General features: G+C 46.0%; 1 protein-coding gene across 1 annotated transcript; it reads left to right on the top strand.

Annotated features, from left to right (window-relative positions):
• The first annotated feature begins 8907 nt into the window (after window positions 1–8907).
• dpm2 (dolichyl-phosphate mannosyltransferase subunit 2, regulatory) lies at window positions 8908–19153 on the top strand. Its single transcript, XM_080509719.1, has 4 exons — window positions 8908–8964; window positions 10214–10303; window positions 10487–10589; window positions 17642–19153. Exons 1-4 carry the CDS (start codon window positions 8962–8964, stop codon window positions 17695–17697), a joined length of 252 nt encoding a protein of 83 aa, XP_080365845.1. The 5' UTR covers window positions 8908–8961; the 3' UTR covers window positions 17698–19153.
• The last annotated feature ends 205 nt before the right edge of the window (window positions 19154–19358 follow it).

The raw sequence follows: 19358 nt of genomic DNA, 5'->3' as shown, positions 1-19358 counted from the left end.
TATGTCCACGTCTCAGCTATGTTCCTTCCACAGGATGGGACCGTCGTCAGCGTGGCTCTTTGGCGAGAGGCCGTCCTCCATCCTGTGAAGCTGGTAGACGTGGTCATTGGGACACATGAAGGTCGTCAACGACGACTGCGGCTTCCAGCTGCACACCACTAACTTCACCACTTTCAAGGTCCTTCTCTCTTCCATGTTTTCTACTGTATTTGGTCACTTCTCTTTCAAAGTGGCCACTAGTTTGTGCCGTCATCGTCCAACAGGATGTGGGCCAGCGCTCCGTCCTGGAGGTGGTGGGGTCGACACCATCAGAAGGAGACAACGTGGTCCTTCTTCTGACAGAAGGTGGAGATGTCGTGTTTATAAAGACATCTGGGACCCGTGATACCAAGGGGGTGTCACCATGGATATAAAATCGGTTTAATGATTTCACCATCACCAACTTTTGTCATTTGTTGTCTTTTTGTTTAGTTTTTTTTCCCGTGTATTATGTTTTCATTCGATTCAGCTGGTGAATGTTGCAGACGAGTACAAAAACACAGACGGAGACAAAAATTCAACCAAATAGCTTTGCTCCCTGCTGGTTTCTCCTCTGATGTTCTACACCACAGTTCCCAGTCCTGCTGTTGATGGACCCTCTGCACTGGTTGAAACCTTTTCTCAAGCATTTCAAACATCACTTTTTTCACACTTTTTCTTACACTTTAAACTTCCAGTATTAAACCTTTTTTCTTTTGTGTATATGCCTTAAATAGTTATATTGAATAGAATAAACTCAAAATGGAAGATATGCTTGTTATTGGTGTGTACATAAGGGCTCTCTCTCTTTCTCTCTCTTTTGTTCTTTAAGCATTTATTAACATGCAAGTCTTTGTAATAAAAAGCATAATACAATAACGCTCAATGTTATGTGTGAAAACACAACAATATGAGGATAATGGGGACGCTGCGGTCACGAATCACTAGCTAATTAGCTGGTTTTGATGCCGTTTTTTTCCAAAGAAGTCATTAAAAAAAAAAAAAAAAACGTAAAAAATGATCACTAAGCGGTCTAGAGGATCGTGGCCCCCGACAGGCTTGAGCGAGGTCCTGGCCAACGCTGCTTGCAGCTTTAATTCCTCTTTTTCTTTGTATGTGGGCAAAACACACAACATGAACAACCCTGTGAATATGTGTGTGTATTCACAGGGTATTTATATTCATTGATATAGATATAGATGTGTTCATTTGTGTGGACAGGGCCTCATTGTAAAGAAAGTAGAAAAAGCTGGAGGCTGCCACTAAATGTTTTCACATCATGAAGTGGATCAGATGTTATTTGCTGAACTTCTTCCTCTGTTTGGCTCAAAGGGTTAATTTTCTTCCTGTATTTCTTGCTGGTTATGGCTGATCATTTATTGCTTTAATGAACTTCCTTAAACCGTCAGTTCTTCTCGGGTTTTGTCAGTGTTGTGGCTCTTTGTGGAGATTTGGATGAATCAGCTTGTTTGGATGCCAAAAGTAAAAGAAAGTTATGAGTTGGACACAGTTGAGGGTTTTGATAGATTGTCCACTGGAGTTAAAAATGGGAAGACAAATAAGAGAAGCAGCTCAGTTTCTGTTCCTGCTGAGGAAGACAAAGTTAGGATGGGACTTTACTCAGTTGACACATCACACTGGGAAATAAAAGTGTTTTTTTCTTGGATTTTCTTTCTCTCAGCTATTATTTAAAAATACTGTGTAAATACAAAGTCACTGTTCACCCCCTAGGCTGAAAAAAGAGTTAATCACATTCACGATTAAAATTGGAACCAAAACATCTTCATACATGTCATTTTCTCTAACAATGACAAAAACCTTTGGTGGGAATCCAGTTGATCACATTTCTGTGAAGAGAATATTTGATCATGGCCAAGCACTTCCAGTCCAGAGCAGTGTAAGACAAACCAAGCACAAGGAGCTAAAGCGCTGTAACACAACAAAGAACACAAAGAAAAAGACCTGATGGAGCAGGAGGACGTCTCCTGGTGGAGATCTTTTTTGTATTATTGTAGTTTGTGTGACAAGTGGAGAAAACATGAGCTGCAATCCCCAGTGGACCCCCCTATTTGAATTCCTGGCTTCTTTTCAAGATAAAGGGCTGCTGTGTGGAAAACAATGGGACAAGTGTTGAAGTCCCTGTGTCTCCACACTGTCCTGTGGACGACAGGGTTGTCAGAGGAAGCCAAAGTCAAAGGCAACAAAGGTGAAAAGTTGTGGTTTCGCCATATGAAAGCATCAGTGAACAGTAATAATGATGGAGCCCCTCCACCCACACAACACTCAGGAGTGTCCAGTGGGCCTGAAGCCATAAATTCCATAATTTCCCTATATACTCAATCTGGGATCTAGAGCTCTAGAACCAGCAGAGGCCCAGCACACCTCGTCCCACTTGTCTCTCTCCTAGTGTGAGGCGCAGGATGGGAATTTCTGTCATTTTTCTGCCTGTCTTGCTGCTTCCAGTTCACCAGGGAGGAATTTGAAGAATATAGTGAAGAATGCAGTGAAGAACATATTTGTATACATACAGTGGGTTCAAAGAAAAAAGTTTGTTGATGGTTTTGTCAGGACACTGGGCAGGACAACAGACCCTCAACACACGTCAGACATCAGCATATTGTCAATTATTTTCAAATTTAGCAACAATTTCCAGGAAAAAAAAAAAGATGTTTTGCACTACATGGTTGCTTTGGTGGTGTCACAGCTGGGAGCCGGCGCGTGGAGCTAGAACCCAAAAGCAGACCTCAAGCAGGAAGTTGTTTGCAAACTGTAAATGTTTTATTGAGGGAACAGGGAAAGGGGAGCTGGAACGGTGACGGGACCCGGGGAGCCTCTTGGAACCGGGACGGGACCCGGGGGGAATCTCAGGGGGGCCTCTTGGGACGGAACCGGGACGGGGAACTTCTTGGAACCGGGACGGGACCCGGACGGGGAACTTCTTGGAACCGGGACGGGACCCGGACGGGGAACTTCTTGGAACCGGGACGGGACCCGGACGGGGAACTTCTTGGAACCGGGACGGGACCCGGACGGGGAACTGGGGAACTCTTGGAACCGGGACGGGACCCGGACGGGGAACTCTTGGAGCCGGGACGGGACCCGGACGGGGAACTTCTTGGAGCCGGCGTCGGAACAGAAACGGGAACGGGAACGGGAACCACCCCGGGGAGGACACTCACCCCCCGGGGAGGACAACACCGACTCACCTCCACTCGGAGTGAAGACTAGCAATCCTCTGGACCCGGACCCTCCTCCCTGCAGGGCTTAAGACTGCTTGACAATCAATTAGCTGATTGCCTGCAGGAGTGCCAGAGAGGATCCGGTGCTGGAGCGAGGTGTGTGACTCCTGACAGGTGGCTTGTTTTTATAGATTCCACTGGTCCTCCAAGAGATCATGTTGTAGAAAATGGAAGAAAACAACATTGCTGGAGTGTAAAATGAATATCTAGTGAGTTTGAATTGGAAGAAACACCAAAAACTTTCATTTCACAGGCGCTGATTTCAACTTCGTAGGAAGAAAATGTAAAGTTATTTTAAGTGGAAGTCTGCTCTGGAGAGACCTGCTTCATCTGGTGGGCTCAACGCACAGGGACCAAGAGAAAGCTCTGGAATCACTTGGAGCCAATGACAGAGCGGAGCCACACAGTGGCGCTGTTCACTCAGTATTCAGCCGCTACCGCAGTGTGACCCTCTCGTGTGCACAGGAAGCTTCTCTTGTCTCCATTGTGTGATGGTGTTTGCTATGAAATCACATTTAGAGTTGTGTGATTTCACTGTTAGCTGAAGGGTGAAGGGTGGAAAAAAATGTCATTTTAATTTACAGGTGTACAGGAGGATGTTCTTTTTCCGGGTGGATCATCAAGACTATTGGTCCTCCCACTTGTCAATCATTCTGGTGATATATTACGTCAGGCCGTCGTACGTCCTCGTCCCCGGGTAGCGTGGATCTATTAGTTTTCACTTTCTGCGCATGCGCGCTTTCAGGTCCGCTTTCAGTAATGCCTGATTACGGTTGGCTTTACACATATTCTTTTAAAAATGTTTGCTTGTCGTAAATAGACTTTCACTTACCGGTGGCGAGTCTGGCATAGTGGAAAAAGTGCAAATCTTCTTGTAAAGTGAGCTTGTGTGAGCGATGCCGACTTGTGACTTGTCAACAGAGCGTGCACGAGGAGAACTGGGCTCGTGCACGTCTCTCGCACACGTTTTAGTAGGCGTGGAGAGGGCGGTTCTTTCCTAAAATTCGGGAAAATCCTCCTGTACACCTTTAACAGACAACATCATATATGCAGGGCCGCCCCGGGCCAAGTGGGGGCCCTAAGCAGGATTGTATTTTGGGGGCCCCCTTCCAATAACATTATAATAATAATAATAATTATTATTATTATTACTATTATTATTATTGTATTGATGTTTGGAAGCCATCTCTCTCTCTCTCTCTCTCTCTCTCTCTCTCTCTCTCTCTCTCTCTCTCTCTCTCTCTCTCTCTCCCTGTAAACAACTGCCTGCCGGCCCATCTGACCGCTGATTGGTCAGATGGTGACGCTTCGCGCTTTCCATCATTGCGTCTCTCTCTCTCTCTCTCTCTCTCTCTCTCTCTCTCCTGCCTCGGGCTGACTTGGTGGCGGTGTTCTACGCGCCTCTCGGCAAAATGCTGGCGCATCCTTTGCGCATGTGCAGAGAATGATGATACTTTATTGATCCCGAGGGAAATTCAATTCACTTGCGCAAAATGGGCCCCCCATGGATCGCGGGGCCCTACGCACAGCGCGTGTTCTGCGTGTAGGGAGGGGCGGGCCTGCATATATGTGTTTGTTTATTTTCATGCAGCCTCAGTTTGTATGTTTTCCATTGGTCCAACCTAATCACACACCGTTCTCCATTGTAGTACTGTGAGTACAAGGATCTGCAGCAGGGTTGGGTTCAGTAGTTATGGAATTATTATTTTTTTAATTTCGAAACCAAAACAGATTTTGTTTAGCGGACAAAGCAAAACACTGAGACCCGAGCTGTGAAAGATAACAGCCTCATTGCTACCAAACCTATTTATTTATTTCCAAACATGTACAAAGAAAAAGAAAGAGAAAGAAACATTTTAACAAAATACACTCATCTAAATGAGTAATCCAGTGATCACTCGACACACACACACACACACACTCCAATTTTACAATGTGTGTTGGGGGGGGGGGGGGGGGGGGGGGAAGAAGCATAACTGTTTTAATCCTACTCCTTTACACTTTTATCTTCAGAAATCACACAGAAGATTTTTTTTTTTTTTAATTCACTTCATCTCTGAGGCTGACAAGCACCAGCCTCAGAGATCACATCACTCCAATACTAACCTCTTGCCATTGGCTCCCTGTTAAATCTAGAATAGAGTTTAAAATCCTTCTTCTGACCTATAAAGCTCTGAACAACCAGGCCCCATCATGCCTTAAGGATCTATTAGTCCCGTATCTCCCCAGAAGAACACTTGGTTCTCAGAGTGCTGCTTACTGGAGGTTCCTAGGTTTTCTAAAAGTAGAATGGAGGCGGAGCCTTCAGGTTCCTCTTATGTGGAACCAGATCCCAGTTTCAGTTATGGGGGCTGAAACAGTCTCTATTTTTAAGGCCAGACTCAAAACTTTTCTATTTATTAAAGCTTAAAGTTAAGGCTGCTTTAAAACACCTCCTCCCGGCATCTCTGTACGTCTCTGTCTACCTCTCGCTCTACCTCTTCCTCTCTCTCTCTCTACTTCTACCTCTCTCTCTCCCTCTCTCTCCCTCTCTCTACCACTCTCTCTACCTCTCTCTACCTCTCTCTACCACTCTCTCTACCTCTCTCTTCTGCTCTCTGCCTCTCTCTATATCTCTCTTCCTCTCTATCTCTCACTACCTCTCTCTCTCTCTCTCTCTCTCTCTCTCTCTCTCTCTCTCTCTCTCTCTCTTTCTACCTCTCTCCCTCTGTCTGCCCGGACCAGCGTCTGTTTCTTGCCAATTACCCGAATCAAGGTTTGTATCTCCCCACTGTTGGGATGTCAGCAGGATCACAGAAAGTTTGTTAATTTTTTTGGTTAGAGACAATATTCATTTGTCATGACACGCAGTCATGACATGAATTCTGACCCAGGAATGTGATTGACCATCACACCCAGTGGGGGTGGAGGGCTTCCACAGGACCCCCACCCCCCTTCTGCTCACAAGACTCTTCCCCCATGCAATCAGCCAGTCACTGATTGGTTGAAGCTCTCAGGCTTTGACACCTCTGAAGTCACACGTTCAACAAAAGGCTTCAGCCAGCCTCCAGGTTCTCTTGCAAAGAAAACTCCAAGTAGGTGGGTTGCTGGAGAGCAGCTCATCCAGCGTTAGCACACAGCTAACACGAGAGGCCGGCAACCAGGGGCCTTCACTCCTCAACTCCTCTGCTGACCCGACCACGAGGGTCAGACCTTCGCCTGATCCAGAGACCAGCACCCAGAGTCTGATCTCCCATCAACCAGGAAAACCAACCGGTTCCTCCAGGACGGACCAGGGAAACGACGCCTCACAGAACTTCTTTGTGTTTTTCCTCAACCAGCAGGAAAACCATCACAGACCTGAGCGACCAGCTCCTCAGTCTGGACAAAGGAACAACCAGGAGCTGTAAAGAAGGACTCCTGAAACATCAACTTCATCTTCTTCTCCTCAGCCTGCAGAACCAGCAACCACAGTTAGCAGGAGGTGCTAACTACAGGAGAAGACACCAGCTTCCCTCCAGCAGGACAACAACTGAACTCCTTCAAGGAAGTGGGAACAACTGGGCTTTACCTGAGATTAGTTAAACCTGATGCTATGATAGAACTGTTTAACTTCATGAAGATGTGTTGATTCTGTTACAGTGATTGAGTTCTGTTGATGATGATATTAGGAGCAGTTATCAACCTGTAAACCAACGTTAGCTCTGCCACAGACACAGGGTCTGCATGCTAATCTGCTTTACTAACTAGTTAACTCACAATCCTACACATATCACATCAAAGACAACATCACACCGTAACTGAACACCATCTGACGACTCCTGACGTTTTACAAAACAAGTCTCATTCACATAAACTCATTCTAGAAATGGTCCTTTAGCAGAGACACACAGGAAGCAGATGCTACGGCTAGCTTCTATTGTTCCATTGCTATCAGCACATGGTGGAGACCCAGGACAGACCTCCTGTTCTCGGATAACCTCCATTTGGAATGTAGTTTCTTGTGATCCGCCATCTTGTTTTGTAGTTCCATCACACGTCACACTCACACACTCCCTCCAACTCTCTCTCTTTCTCTCTCCACACACACACACACACCTACACACACCAAGCTGTATATAGGTAGTTAGAATCTGTGTTTTATTTGTTTTCATTGTTAATAAATACAATGTTTGGAATCATACTTGCTGTTTTATTAATGAGCACAAAGGTGAATGAAATGTCGACTCTTCTGTGTCAAGAACTCCAAAATCCTTCAAGCTTTACTGTTAATTCTGGTAATTGTAATTAATTTAACTATTAATTCAAGTTCCCTCTCCTCTCCTCTCCCCTGCTCTCCTCCTCTCCTCTCCTCCCCTCCTCTCCCCTCCTCTCCTCTGCTCTCCTCCTCCTCTCCTCTCCTCTCCTACTCTCCTCTCCTCTCCCCTCCCCTCCCCTCCCCTCCTCTCCCCTTCTCTCCTCTCCTCTCCTCTCCTCTCCTCTCCTCTCCCCTCCCCTCCCCTCCCCTCCTCTCCTCTCCTCTCCTCTCCTCTCCCCTCCCCTCCTCTCCTCTCCCCTCCTCTCCTCTCCTCTCCCCTCCTCTCCTCTCCCCTCCTCTCCTCTCCTCTCCCCTCCTCTCCTCTCCTCTATCCTTTCATCCCAACCGGTCAGCAGAATTCCTCCACCTCTGACTCTGGTTTCTACAAAGGTTTCTTCCTGTCAGAGGGACTTTTTCTTTCCAGTCACAAATAAACCTGCTGCTCATGTGGAAATGTTGGGCTTTTCTATTTTCTCTGTTAAAAGCACCTAGAATGACTGTAATGTATTGGGTGCTATATAAATAAAGTTGAATTTAATGAAATCCTCATTTCTTGTGTTACACTGCCAGAAAATATATGTGGCAGTCGAATCGTTTTTGTTCTGTTAAAAACTTTATGAAAACAAAACCGATGAAGGTGCTTTAATCTGCATAAACTGACAAAAAATTACGATATCTGGAAGTTCCCCCTCTGTAAGATTATTCTGGGAAAAGAGATTTATTTCTAAGATTAAAAAAAATCCAGAAATTTGTGATGAATAAAGTTCAAATTCTTTCAAAAAAAAATTCATCAAATCTGAATCAAGAGATTGTTTTTTAAAACGTCTGAATCCTTAAAAGAAAATGAGTCCTTCTGTTTTCAAAAGATTTAATTCTGATTTCCTTTTTTTAAATTGTGCAAGTCCTGTTTATTAAAAAAATAAAAAAGGAAATACTGAGAGTTAAAAATAAAAAAGTCAAGTTCATGAGGAGGGAAAGAGTTTGGTATTTGAGATTGCAAAACACTAAAATACTCAGATTTATTTTCTAAAGGTTGTAATTCTGAGCTTAAAAATCAGTAGTAACATCACCATTACCTGTATTATATTGAACGTAAATAAAGCGTTGTTCCTTCTGTCTAATTTTGTAGCTGTAAATATTGCTTTCATAATAGTTTGAAACAATTTTCACTGGTACAGATAAAAGTCATGTGAAAAATTTAACTGTACCATTTTGTTCCTGTGCAAATTGCAAAAATGTATTATTTAATTATTTAACAAAGACATTTTAGAGATCATTGAATTTCTATATGGACTTCTAGTTGTTGTGAGCGAGGCGCCCAGCAGGGGGCGCGAGAGAAGCGGGGTGAGGCGCTTTGAGCCGGAAGTCATCAAAGGCTGAAGAGAAGAAAAATCAGCGGAATTAAAAGCAGCAGCTTGAGAACAGAAAATGGTAAGAAGAAAAAAAAGCGATTTTACTTTTAAAATACATTTATACCTCATTTAAACCATCAGATGTTGTACGGTAGATGCCCTGGTTTATGATTTGAAGAGCTGACCGCGACGGGAAGTTGCGTTAAGAGAGATTAAATACGCGTTTTAGTTACAAAGCCCTTTTCGTGTTCTTGATAAAACTTCATAAAAACATTAAGAAAACGTATCAAAACCCCGAAGAAACGCAGCTTATTAAATATGGTAAACATATTGATTGTCTCCGTTTATCCTCACCAGCCTACTTCAGGAGGTTTTCCCCCTATAGAATGAGGTTAATGGGTCTGGTTTGTGTACCAAGAGGGTTGTGATCTGACAACATTTGTAAGGAGGATCAGCTGTTCATTTGGACATGTTTGGTGCAAAGACGTCATCAAACCACCTATCCCATAAAAAAAAAATAAACAACCTGAAAATTGTCTAAAGTGGACGTTAAACATAAAAGACTTCACTCTCAACTTGTACTATATGACCTCACATCCCCTTCACCAATCTGAAAAAACCCTGATTTCAGCATTTGCGCAATATAAAAAGGACATTATGGATTGTAGTAGTGACGATCAGCTCCTCCTGAGAAAAAAATATATTTATGAGCTGAACAAATCTGGAATTTGTCCGTTTATGTCCAGAACTCTCCTTGACGTCAGTGGTACACAATGTAGTTCTACCTTTGAGTCACTAAGATTACTTCTTGGATTTCAGATTGAAAAATAAAACAAATTCAAGATAAGTCAAATGGCGATGGACACATTTTCACCATCAGAGGAGCCTTTAAAATAAAACCAGTTTACAACATTTGTTTCAGATTTAGAGAAATCTATTTATTAGGTTTGTGAAAGCTTAACAAAACAAAGTCATACTTGACTCATAGAAACATTATGATAAACAGTCCAAATCAAACAGGTGTCAGGCTTGTGTGTATATATATATATCATGTACTAAACAACTGCATCAATAAAGAAAGAGTTAGTGAATACAAAAATAGTAGTAATAAAAGAAGGGTTCCCATGTTCCGGGAAGACGTCATCTTTGGAGTGGAGGTTACATGTTACATGTCACTTTGTTGACGAAATGTGGAACGACTGAATTTTCTTCTATTAATTTGAACAGTAATATGGGGTACATACTCTCACGTGCCCGGAGTTACTTCAGATATGTTTCGTTTTCAGCTGAACACGTCACCTGATGAGTTTGTGTGTTTTGTTTTCCAGGCGTCGGGTGTGGATCAGGCCGCTGGCATGAGCCTCGTGCTCTTCAGCCTGCTGCTGTTTACGTACTACTCAGTCTGGGTCGTTGTGTTGGTAGGTCCCATATGAGCCCTTAAAAACCATATACATTTTGCTTTTATTGGTGTTTTACATCCTAAAGCAGTATAACAGTGTCATTCTCCCACAAATCAAGCGATAATTTGAAGTAGGAAGTACCGTTTAGCTTCTTTTACTGACGTCTTTGCAACTAATGACTGACATAACATGTTCTTGCAGCCCTTTGTGGACAGCGACCACGCACTGAACAAGTACTTCCTCCCTCGAGAGTACTCGGTGATCCTGCCCGCGTTGGCAGCAGTCGTCCTGCTCCTCTGTGTCGGTCAGTACACTCACGCCTTTGCTGCTGACATCTTGAAGCCAGATACCTTGAGAGGTCTGGCGGCGTCTTGTCGTCTACATAATGAGGAAGGAGTATGGAGGTATTATTGGTGAAAAGGTTTGAGCACTTGTAAAAGTGAGGTGTGTACCTGTAGATTACCTGTAGAATTCCTAACTACGGGAGCACAAATCCTGTTTTACAAGTCACAGATTAATAAGGTGACAGGCTCCTGTTTTTCCTACAATTGTGGCATTAAATTGGATGAATAACGTGTTTGTGTACCTGTATCCATGTGAGGTGTTTCCCCACAAGTCACACGTTGTTTCCTTCAACTGCAAATCACAAATCAATGGTGGCTCTGAGATATGTGGTGAAAAACTCCCTGTGTTTAGTCAATGGAGGAAAAGGCGGCGCGAGATCGACTGATTTCACAGTCCATCACTAGAGAGGGTTTTGTCGGAAGAGAGGAGCTTTTTTCCATTTTGAAGCAGAAAATGAAGAGAGAAGTGACGGACCGGGACTTTTTTCCAGCTTCACATTGGAGTTAACTTCTTAATGTGGCTACAAACACGACGCGTCTCTGCTGCCATGGATTCAATGAACGTGTTGAAAGCAGGGAGAACTGAACACAAAGTACTCTCTACTGATTATACTATCTAATACCCTCTCCACAAATATATTCGTCACCTAATTTACTGCAACAATTGTAGGAAACTGTGAGCCTGTCAGTTTTTTAGTCGGTGACTCGTAAAACAGGATTTGTGCTCCTGTAATTAAGAAGGTGTGAGTGTGTGAGTGTGGGGTTGTATTGTGTTGTGGAGAGTAAAACATTCGCCCGGTACGCATCTCACAGGACACAACTACTAATTCCACTTTTACAAGTGTTCAATCTTTGTTCACCAGTAACGCCTCCATAAAGGACGTCACAATGGGTCTCCTGTATGGAGCAACATTTCTTACGTCATTCATTCATTAAAATATGAATTTATATGTAAAAACATGTAGTTATATCATGATATATTTCATTATGTCATGGTCCACTGTTGCATGGCTTCATGAATAAATGTTATCTGTCAAACTGACCCATCACACTCAGTGGGCGGGGCTAAAGCGATGGAGTCCAATCCATTGTTTTGGTCTGGAGAGTTTGTGAACATGACGCTCCGTTACTGGAGGATCTGCATGAACCTTTCCTGAGAGCAGCTCCCACGACCACAGCCTGGGACCACGATCCAAATGTCACCAAGCGAACCACGAGAACGCATTCTACCGTTTCTAGACACGTTCATAGACGCCGCATCCATCTTGGCCCGGTCGTCCTCTCGCTCAGTCTCACCTGGTGGACAGGAGCAATGACGCGTCAGAGACTTCAATCAGTCACAACTCGCTGAATACTGAACTGATCTTCCCCTGCACACTTCAGACATGCAGTTCTGATACTGGACACATGGTTTTAATGTTAAAAACATTGACTAAATAATAGGTCAAACAATGCACACACACACACACACACACACACACACACACACACACACACACACACACACACACACACACACACACACCATGATGAAGCAGTGTGTGCACTGCACAGATTTTTAAACAAGTTGAAAAATAATATGAATACATTATAAACCTATATGTAAGATACAAGACAATAGCGAAGTTATCAATCAGAAAATTATTTTTATTTATTTTAACTCATTTCAGGCATATGTGTGTATATATATATATATATATATATGTGTGTGTGATATATATACACCATTTGATAGTAGAAATCATAGCATATAATATTTAAAAATACATATTTATATATATTAAATCACAAATATATGCCTAGGCCGGTCTACTCTTTATAAAGTCGATGGTGGAAACGTGATGAGTCTGTAGTTTCACAGTGAGTCAGGAACAGACTTTAGCACCCAGTGTATCCGAGTACATTCACTTGCTCTGCAGCGATCCTTTACCTGAGAGCTGTGTTCTGACTGGAGGTGCAGGGGAACCAATCAGGTGTCAGGACCCGCCCACTCAGTTTGATGAGTGAGTTTGACAGGTCAAATTAATCCATGTAACACTGGACCATGAAATAATGAAATAAGTTGTGAAATAATTATACACTGCTCAAAAAAATAAAAGGGAACACAAATAATTCATCCTAGATCTGAATGAATGAACTATTCCTATTAAATGCTTAGTTCTTTACATAGTTGATTGTGCCGACAACAAAATCACACAAAAACTATCACTGGAAATCAAATGGACTAAAGCACCTGCCAACTCCTGGACAGTCTGTGGAGCAACGTGGCCTTGGTGGATGGAGAGAGTCGTGATGTCCCAGATGTGCTCAGCTGGATCCAGGTCTGGGGACCGGGGGGGCCAGTCCAGAGCATCAATGTCTTCGTCTTGCAGGAACTGCTGACACTCCAGCCATGAGGTCCAGCATTGTCTCATTAGGAGGAACCCAGGGCCAACTGCACCAGCATCTGGTCTCACCAGGGGTCTGAGGACCTAATCTACCAGCAGTCAGGCTACCTCTGGAGCACATGGAGGACTGTGCCCCCCCAGGGAAATGCCCCCCCACACCATTACTGACCCACTGCCAAAGCGGTCATGCTGGAGGATTTGCTGCAACAGAACATTGTCCACGGTGTCTCCAGACTGTCACATGGTCTCAGTGTGAACCTGCTCTCTTAGTGAAGATCACAGGTCACCAGTGGCCAATGTGCCCATCTTGGTGTTCTCTGCCAAACGTCCTGCACGGTGTTGGGCTGGAAGCACAACCCCCACCTGTGGACGTGGCCCTCACACCACCCTCATGGAGTCTGTTCCTGTGGACGTGGCCCTCATACCACCCTCATGGAGTCTGTTCCTGTGGACGTGGCCCTCATACCACCCTCATGGAGTCTGTTCCTGTGGACGTGGCCCTCACACCACCCTCATGGAGTCTGTTCCTGTGGATGGGGCCCTCACACCACCCTCATGGAGTCTGTTCCTGTGGATGGGGCCCTCACACCACCCTCATGGAGTCTGTTCCTGTGGATGAGGCCCTCACACCACCCTGATGGAGTCTGTTCCTGTGGACGTGGCCCTCACACCACCCTCATGGAGTCTGTTCCTGTGGACGTGACCCTCACACCACCCTCATGGAGTCTGTTCCTGTGGACGTGGCCCTCACACCACCCTCATGGAGTCTGTTCCTGTGGACGTGGCCCTCATACCACCCTCATGGAGTCTGTTCCTGTGGACGTGGCCCTCACACCACCCTCATGGAGTCTGTTCCTGTGGATGGGGCCCTCACACCACCCTCATGGAGTCTGTTCCTGTGGATGGGGCCCTCACACCACCCTCATGGAGTCTGTTCCTGTGGATGAGGCCCTCACACCACCCTGATGGAGTCTGTTCCTGTGGACGTGGCCCTCACACCACCCTCATGGAGTCTGTTCCTGTGGACGTGACCCTCACACCACCCTCATGGAGTCTGTTCCTGTGGACGTGGCCCTCACACCACCCTCATGGAGTCTGTTCCTGTGGACGTGACCCTCACACCACCCTCATGGAGTCTGTTCCTGTGGACGTGGCCCTCACACCACCCTCATGGAGTCTGTTCCTGTGGACGTGGCCCTCACACCACCCTCATGGAGTCTGTTCCTGTGGACGTGACCCTCACACCACCCTCATGGAGTCTGTTCCTGTGGACGTGGGGCCCTCACACCACCCTCATGGAGTCTGTTCCTGTGGATGGGGCCCTCACACCACCCTCATGGAGTCTGTTCCTGTGGATGAGGCCCTCACACCACCCTGATGGAGTCTGTTCCTGTGGACGTGGCCCTCGCACCACCCTCATGGAGTCTGTTCCTGTGGACGTGGCCCTCACACCACCCTCATGGAGTCTGTTCCTGTGGACGGGGCCCTCACACCACCCTCATGGAGTCTGTTCCTGTGGATGAGGCCCTCACACCACCCTGATGGAGTCTGTTCCTGTGGACGTGGCCCTCACACCACCCTCATGGAGTCTGTTCCTGTGGACGTGGCCCTCACACCACCCTCATGGAGTCTGTTCCTGTGGACGTGGCCCTCACACCACCCTCATGGAGTCTGTTCCTGTGGACGTGGCCCTCACACCACCCTCATGGAGTCTGTTCCTGTGGACGTGGCCCTCACACCACCCTCATGGAGTCTGTTCCTGTGAACGTGGCCCTCACACCACCCTGATGGAGTCTGTTCCTGTGGACGTGGCCCTCACACCACCCTCATGGAGTCTGTTCCTGTGGATGAGGCCCTCACACCACCCTGATGGAGTCTGTTCCTGTGGACGTGGCCCTCACACCACCCTCATGGAGTCTGTTCCTGTGGACGTGACCCTCACACCACCCTCATGGAGTCTGTTCCTGTGGACGTGGCCCTCACACCACCCTCATGGAGTCTGTTCCTGTGGACGTGGCCCTCACACCACCCTCATGGAGTCTGTTCCTGTGGACGTGGCCCTCACACCACCCTCATGGAGTCTGTTCCTGTGGATGAGGCCCTCACACCACCCTGATGGAGTCTGTTCCTGTGGACGTGGCCCTCACACCACCCTCATGGAGTCTGTTCCTGTGGATGAGGCCCTCACACCACCCTGATGGAGTCTGTTCCTGTGGACGTGGCCCTCACACCACCCTCATGGAGTCTGTTCCTGTGGACGTGGCCCTCACACCACCCTCATGGAGTCTGTTCCTGTGGACGTGGCCCTCACACCACCCTCATGGAGTCTGTTCCTGTGAACGTGGCCCTCACACCACCCTGATGGAGTCTGTTCCTGTGGACGTGGCCCTCACACCACCCTGATGGAGTCTGTTCCTGTGGACGTGGCCCTCACACCACCCTCATGGAGTCTGTTCCTGTGGACGTGGCCCTCACACCACCCTCATGGAGTCTGTTCCTGTGGACGTGGCCCTCACACCACCCTCATGGAGTCTGTTCCTGTGGACGTGGCCCTCACACCACCCTCATGGAGTCTGTTCCTGTGAACGTGGCCCTCACACCACCCTGATGGAGTCTGTTCCTGTGGACGTGGCCCTCACACCACCCTGATGGAGTCTGTTCCTGACAGTTTGAGCAGACTCATGCACCACTGTGTCCTGCTGGAGGTCATTCTGCAGCTCTGGCAGCTCCTCCTGGTCCTCCTTACACAAAGGTGGAGGTAGCGGTCCTGCTGCTGAGTGGTTGTCCTCCTGCCGCCTCCTCCACGTCTCCTGGTGTCCTGGCCTGTCTCCTGGTGTCCTGGCCTGTCTCCTGGTATGGTCTCATGCTGCACTACAGTGAAGTACCACCAGCATTCACAAGTGACCAACACATCATCCAGAGAGCAGAGGAAGTGAGAAGTGGTCTGTGGAACCCCCTGCAGAACCACTCCTTTACTGGGGGGTCTTGCTGATTGCCTATAATTTCCATCTGTTGTCTTTTCCATTTGCACAACAGGTGAAACTGATGGTCAATCAGTGTTGCTTCCTAAGTGGACAGTTTGATTTCACACAAGTGTGATTGACTTGGAGTTGCATTGTGTATGGGGTTATATTTGTGCCAAAATTCTGAGCGAGCGATGGGAAAATTTGAGCGCAAAAAAATTTATTGTGCAAGCACACTAATAACATTTTGAGGAAATATTTAAATTGCGCAAAGACAAACTTGAGATTGCGCGCTCAAAAATCATTTCTGCGCTCAGATTCTTCCTCTGCGTGCTCAATCTCTCTCTCTCTCTCTCTCTCTCTCTCGCTCTCTCTCGCTCGACCTCTCTCTCTCTCGCGCTCAACCTCTCTCTCTCTCGCGCTCAACCTCTCTCTCTCTCGCTCGCTCAAATCTCTCCACCTCCGCTCAAGTCCTGCTGTGCGCTCGCTCAAAATGTGCAAAGCCCAAATGTGACAGACACGGTTGTCCACCAATCACAGAAATTTGGGGCGGGCGTTGAATTCTGATTGGTTGCTTCGGTTTCTGGAAGTGCCTCAAAACCAACGAAGAAGAAAAAGAAGAAGAGGGAAAAACAAACTGCGAAGGAAAACAGAAATAAGGAAAACTAAAGATAATGATCCTGGATTACAACATGTTTTCCTTCGCAGTTTGTTTTTCCCTCTTCTTCTTCTTTTTCTTCTTCGTTGGTTATGAGGCACTTCCAGAATCCGAAGTAACCAATCAGAGTTCAACACCCGCCCCAAATTTCTGTGATTGGTGGACAACCGTGTCTGTCACACTTGGGCTTTACACATTTTGAGCTAGCGCACAGCAGGACTTGAGCGGACGTGGAGAGATTTGAGCGCGCGAGAGAGAGGTTGAGCGAGAGAGAGAGAGAGAGAGAGAGAGGTTGGGCGCAGAGGAAGAATCTGAGCGCAGAAATGATTTTTGAGCGCGCAATCTCAAGTTTGTCTTTGCGCAATTTAAATATTTCCTCAAAATGTTATTAGTGCGCTTGCACAATTAATTTTTTTGCGCTCAAATTTTCCCATCGCTCGCTCAGAATTTTGGCACAAATATAACCCCACAATTGTGTTGTTTAAGTGTTCCCTTTATTGTTTTGAGCAGTGTATGTGTGTGTGTGTGTATATATGTATGTGTATATATATATATATATATATATATATATATGCATTTTTTTATAGTTTCATTAATTGACACATTTATATATGTAATTCCAATTTTTATTAATTAATGACACATTTAATTAATTAATTAATTAATTAATTTGACTTATGTAGCTCTTCTTTTTTTTTTTTTTTTACTGCTTCAGCCACACTTTCATTCCATGGCAATGCTGCACTCCCACGTTTTGTACAACTCAAAGAACAATAAGTTCCTTGAGTATTACGCCGTGGGATCCAGCCACTAGATGTCAGTGTTGTGAGCTCACATTTACCAGGCAGGTAAAGATTACAACGAAGAAAGTAAATCATGCTATTTTTATATTCTCTGCATTATTACGTTGTAACGTCTTTGCTGCACCTCCCGACTCGCCTTAAACCACGTGGGCTCTAAATGTAACATTGCGTGCGTTAATGTCTGCCTGCTGTCGTCCACAGGGGCCTTCACTGCAGCCATCATGTGGAAGAATCGCAAACCAAAGAAAGTGGATTGATGTGAAGCTTCAGAGGGAATGGGAGTGAATGCTCTGGGGGGAAAGCCACAGCGAGCATTAGGAGTTCACCTGATGAGCAGGAGGGTAGTTCACTTTGTAACCCAAACAAGACGCTGTGAATGTATTGGAAGCAGACACTTTGTTCTAAAGGGTTTCCCACACAGAAACACAATGACCTGCTCTGGATCTTCTTTTCTTTGGACTGACACCAACATTTGTAGCACATCTTCAGCTGCCCAGCAGACGACTGGTGTTTCATTGCTGGAGGACGACGTCTGTGTGACGGACGGTGAGACCACAGCAGGAGCGCAAAGACAAACACTCTGTTAATTTGCACTTTTCTTTCCACACAGAAGCAGAAATGAAAAAAGTCCTGCAGGTCCGTAACAGTTTGTCAACATGGCCAAACAAGAAAGCTTTAACACATTTGCTTCAAATCTCCACGTCAGTTGGGTTTAATTTAATATGACTGGTTATGCAAGTTTTGAACAAAAACTCAGTCTGTCAAAACATAATTTCCAAAGGGGTGAAACCAACATCAACAGAAAGGTGCCATTTCAACAAGTCTGATTCGTGCTTCCAAACCAGAGTATATATTTTGACAACCCTTTTGTGCACTGAGCAACATGAGCCCTCACATATAAAGGAGCCTCACAGTAATCCTGTCACTACAAAAGCTAGAACCTGCACTTGGTGGAGTGTATACCATTACCAACTTTGTTTGCAGAACTGTTAGCATTTATTGCATGTTAGCCATTAGCTCATGCCGACGCTAACTCGCCCGTCAGATAGCAACATCACTGAGCGGGGGCACGCAGGTAAACCAGTACCTGAGTCAAAGTGTTCACCATGGTGTAATGTGTAATACTGTTATACTGGAATACTGTTATCGTAGGAAATATCTGACCTCTCCAGGACCCGTTCATTCCAAAACCCAATGCCGTTTTCCCACTTGTCCCGACTCGCCTTTTAGGCTTGTCCATTGTGTGTTACCTGATACCGTGTGCTCTCCTGGTTTCTCCTCCACGAAGGACATCGGTTTCTTCATCCCACCATTTTAAAAACCCGACCACAACAAGAATGCTCACAAACGGAGCGATATGTACAGAAATGAAACCTGTGGAGCAGCGAGGTGCAGGCCTTGTCCGGCTTGAGGATTGAGCGGGAGCGACGACTCAGGGTCTCTGACCAACACACACCACCAGTGTTTTGGATGAAATGGTTTCCTAGTCCACTGGTGACCGGCTTCCTGGAGTGTCCCGTCACAGCAGACGTTAAAATCCTGTAGCTGTCCTGGGGGTCACCGTGTTTCCTCATTTCCATTCCAGTGTGTGTGGTCAGTTTGTCTTAAATTCATATCAGCTGTGACGAATGGCTGGCGGCAGAAGTAGGTCTCCAGTTAAACTGAAACACTGGACAGTGATGCACATCTTGACAATAAAAGCCTGGTTTTAACAATCCACTACTTGTAATATGAATCATTCCAGCTGACATCCAATGCAGAGTTGTAATTCCACTCTTCCAAATGCATGGTCGCTCCACGTCGTAGATCCAGATTCTATCGAGGGCGACTGCTTGTGCACGGCGGGGGAAAGCTCCGATGAGTCCATCCAAGCCACAGTAGTCCTCCATTGTAATAAACTGAGTGGAGGCCAGCTGAC

The sequence above is a fragment of the Blennius ocellaris genome (assembly GCF_963422515.1).
Source record: "Blennius ocellaris genome assembly, chromosome: 15".
NCBI lineage: Eukaryota > Metazoa > Chordata > Actinopteri > Blenniiformes > Blenniidae > Blennius > Blennius ocellaris.
The sequence above is the reverse complement of the archived record's forward strand: the minus strand, read 5'-3'. Positions and strand labels throughout refer to the sequence as shown.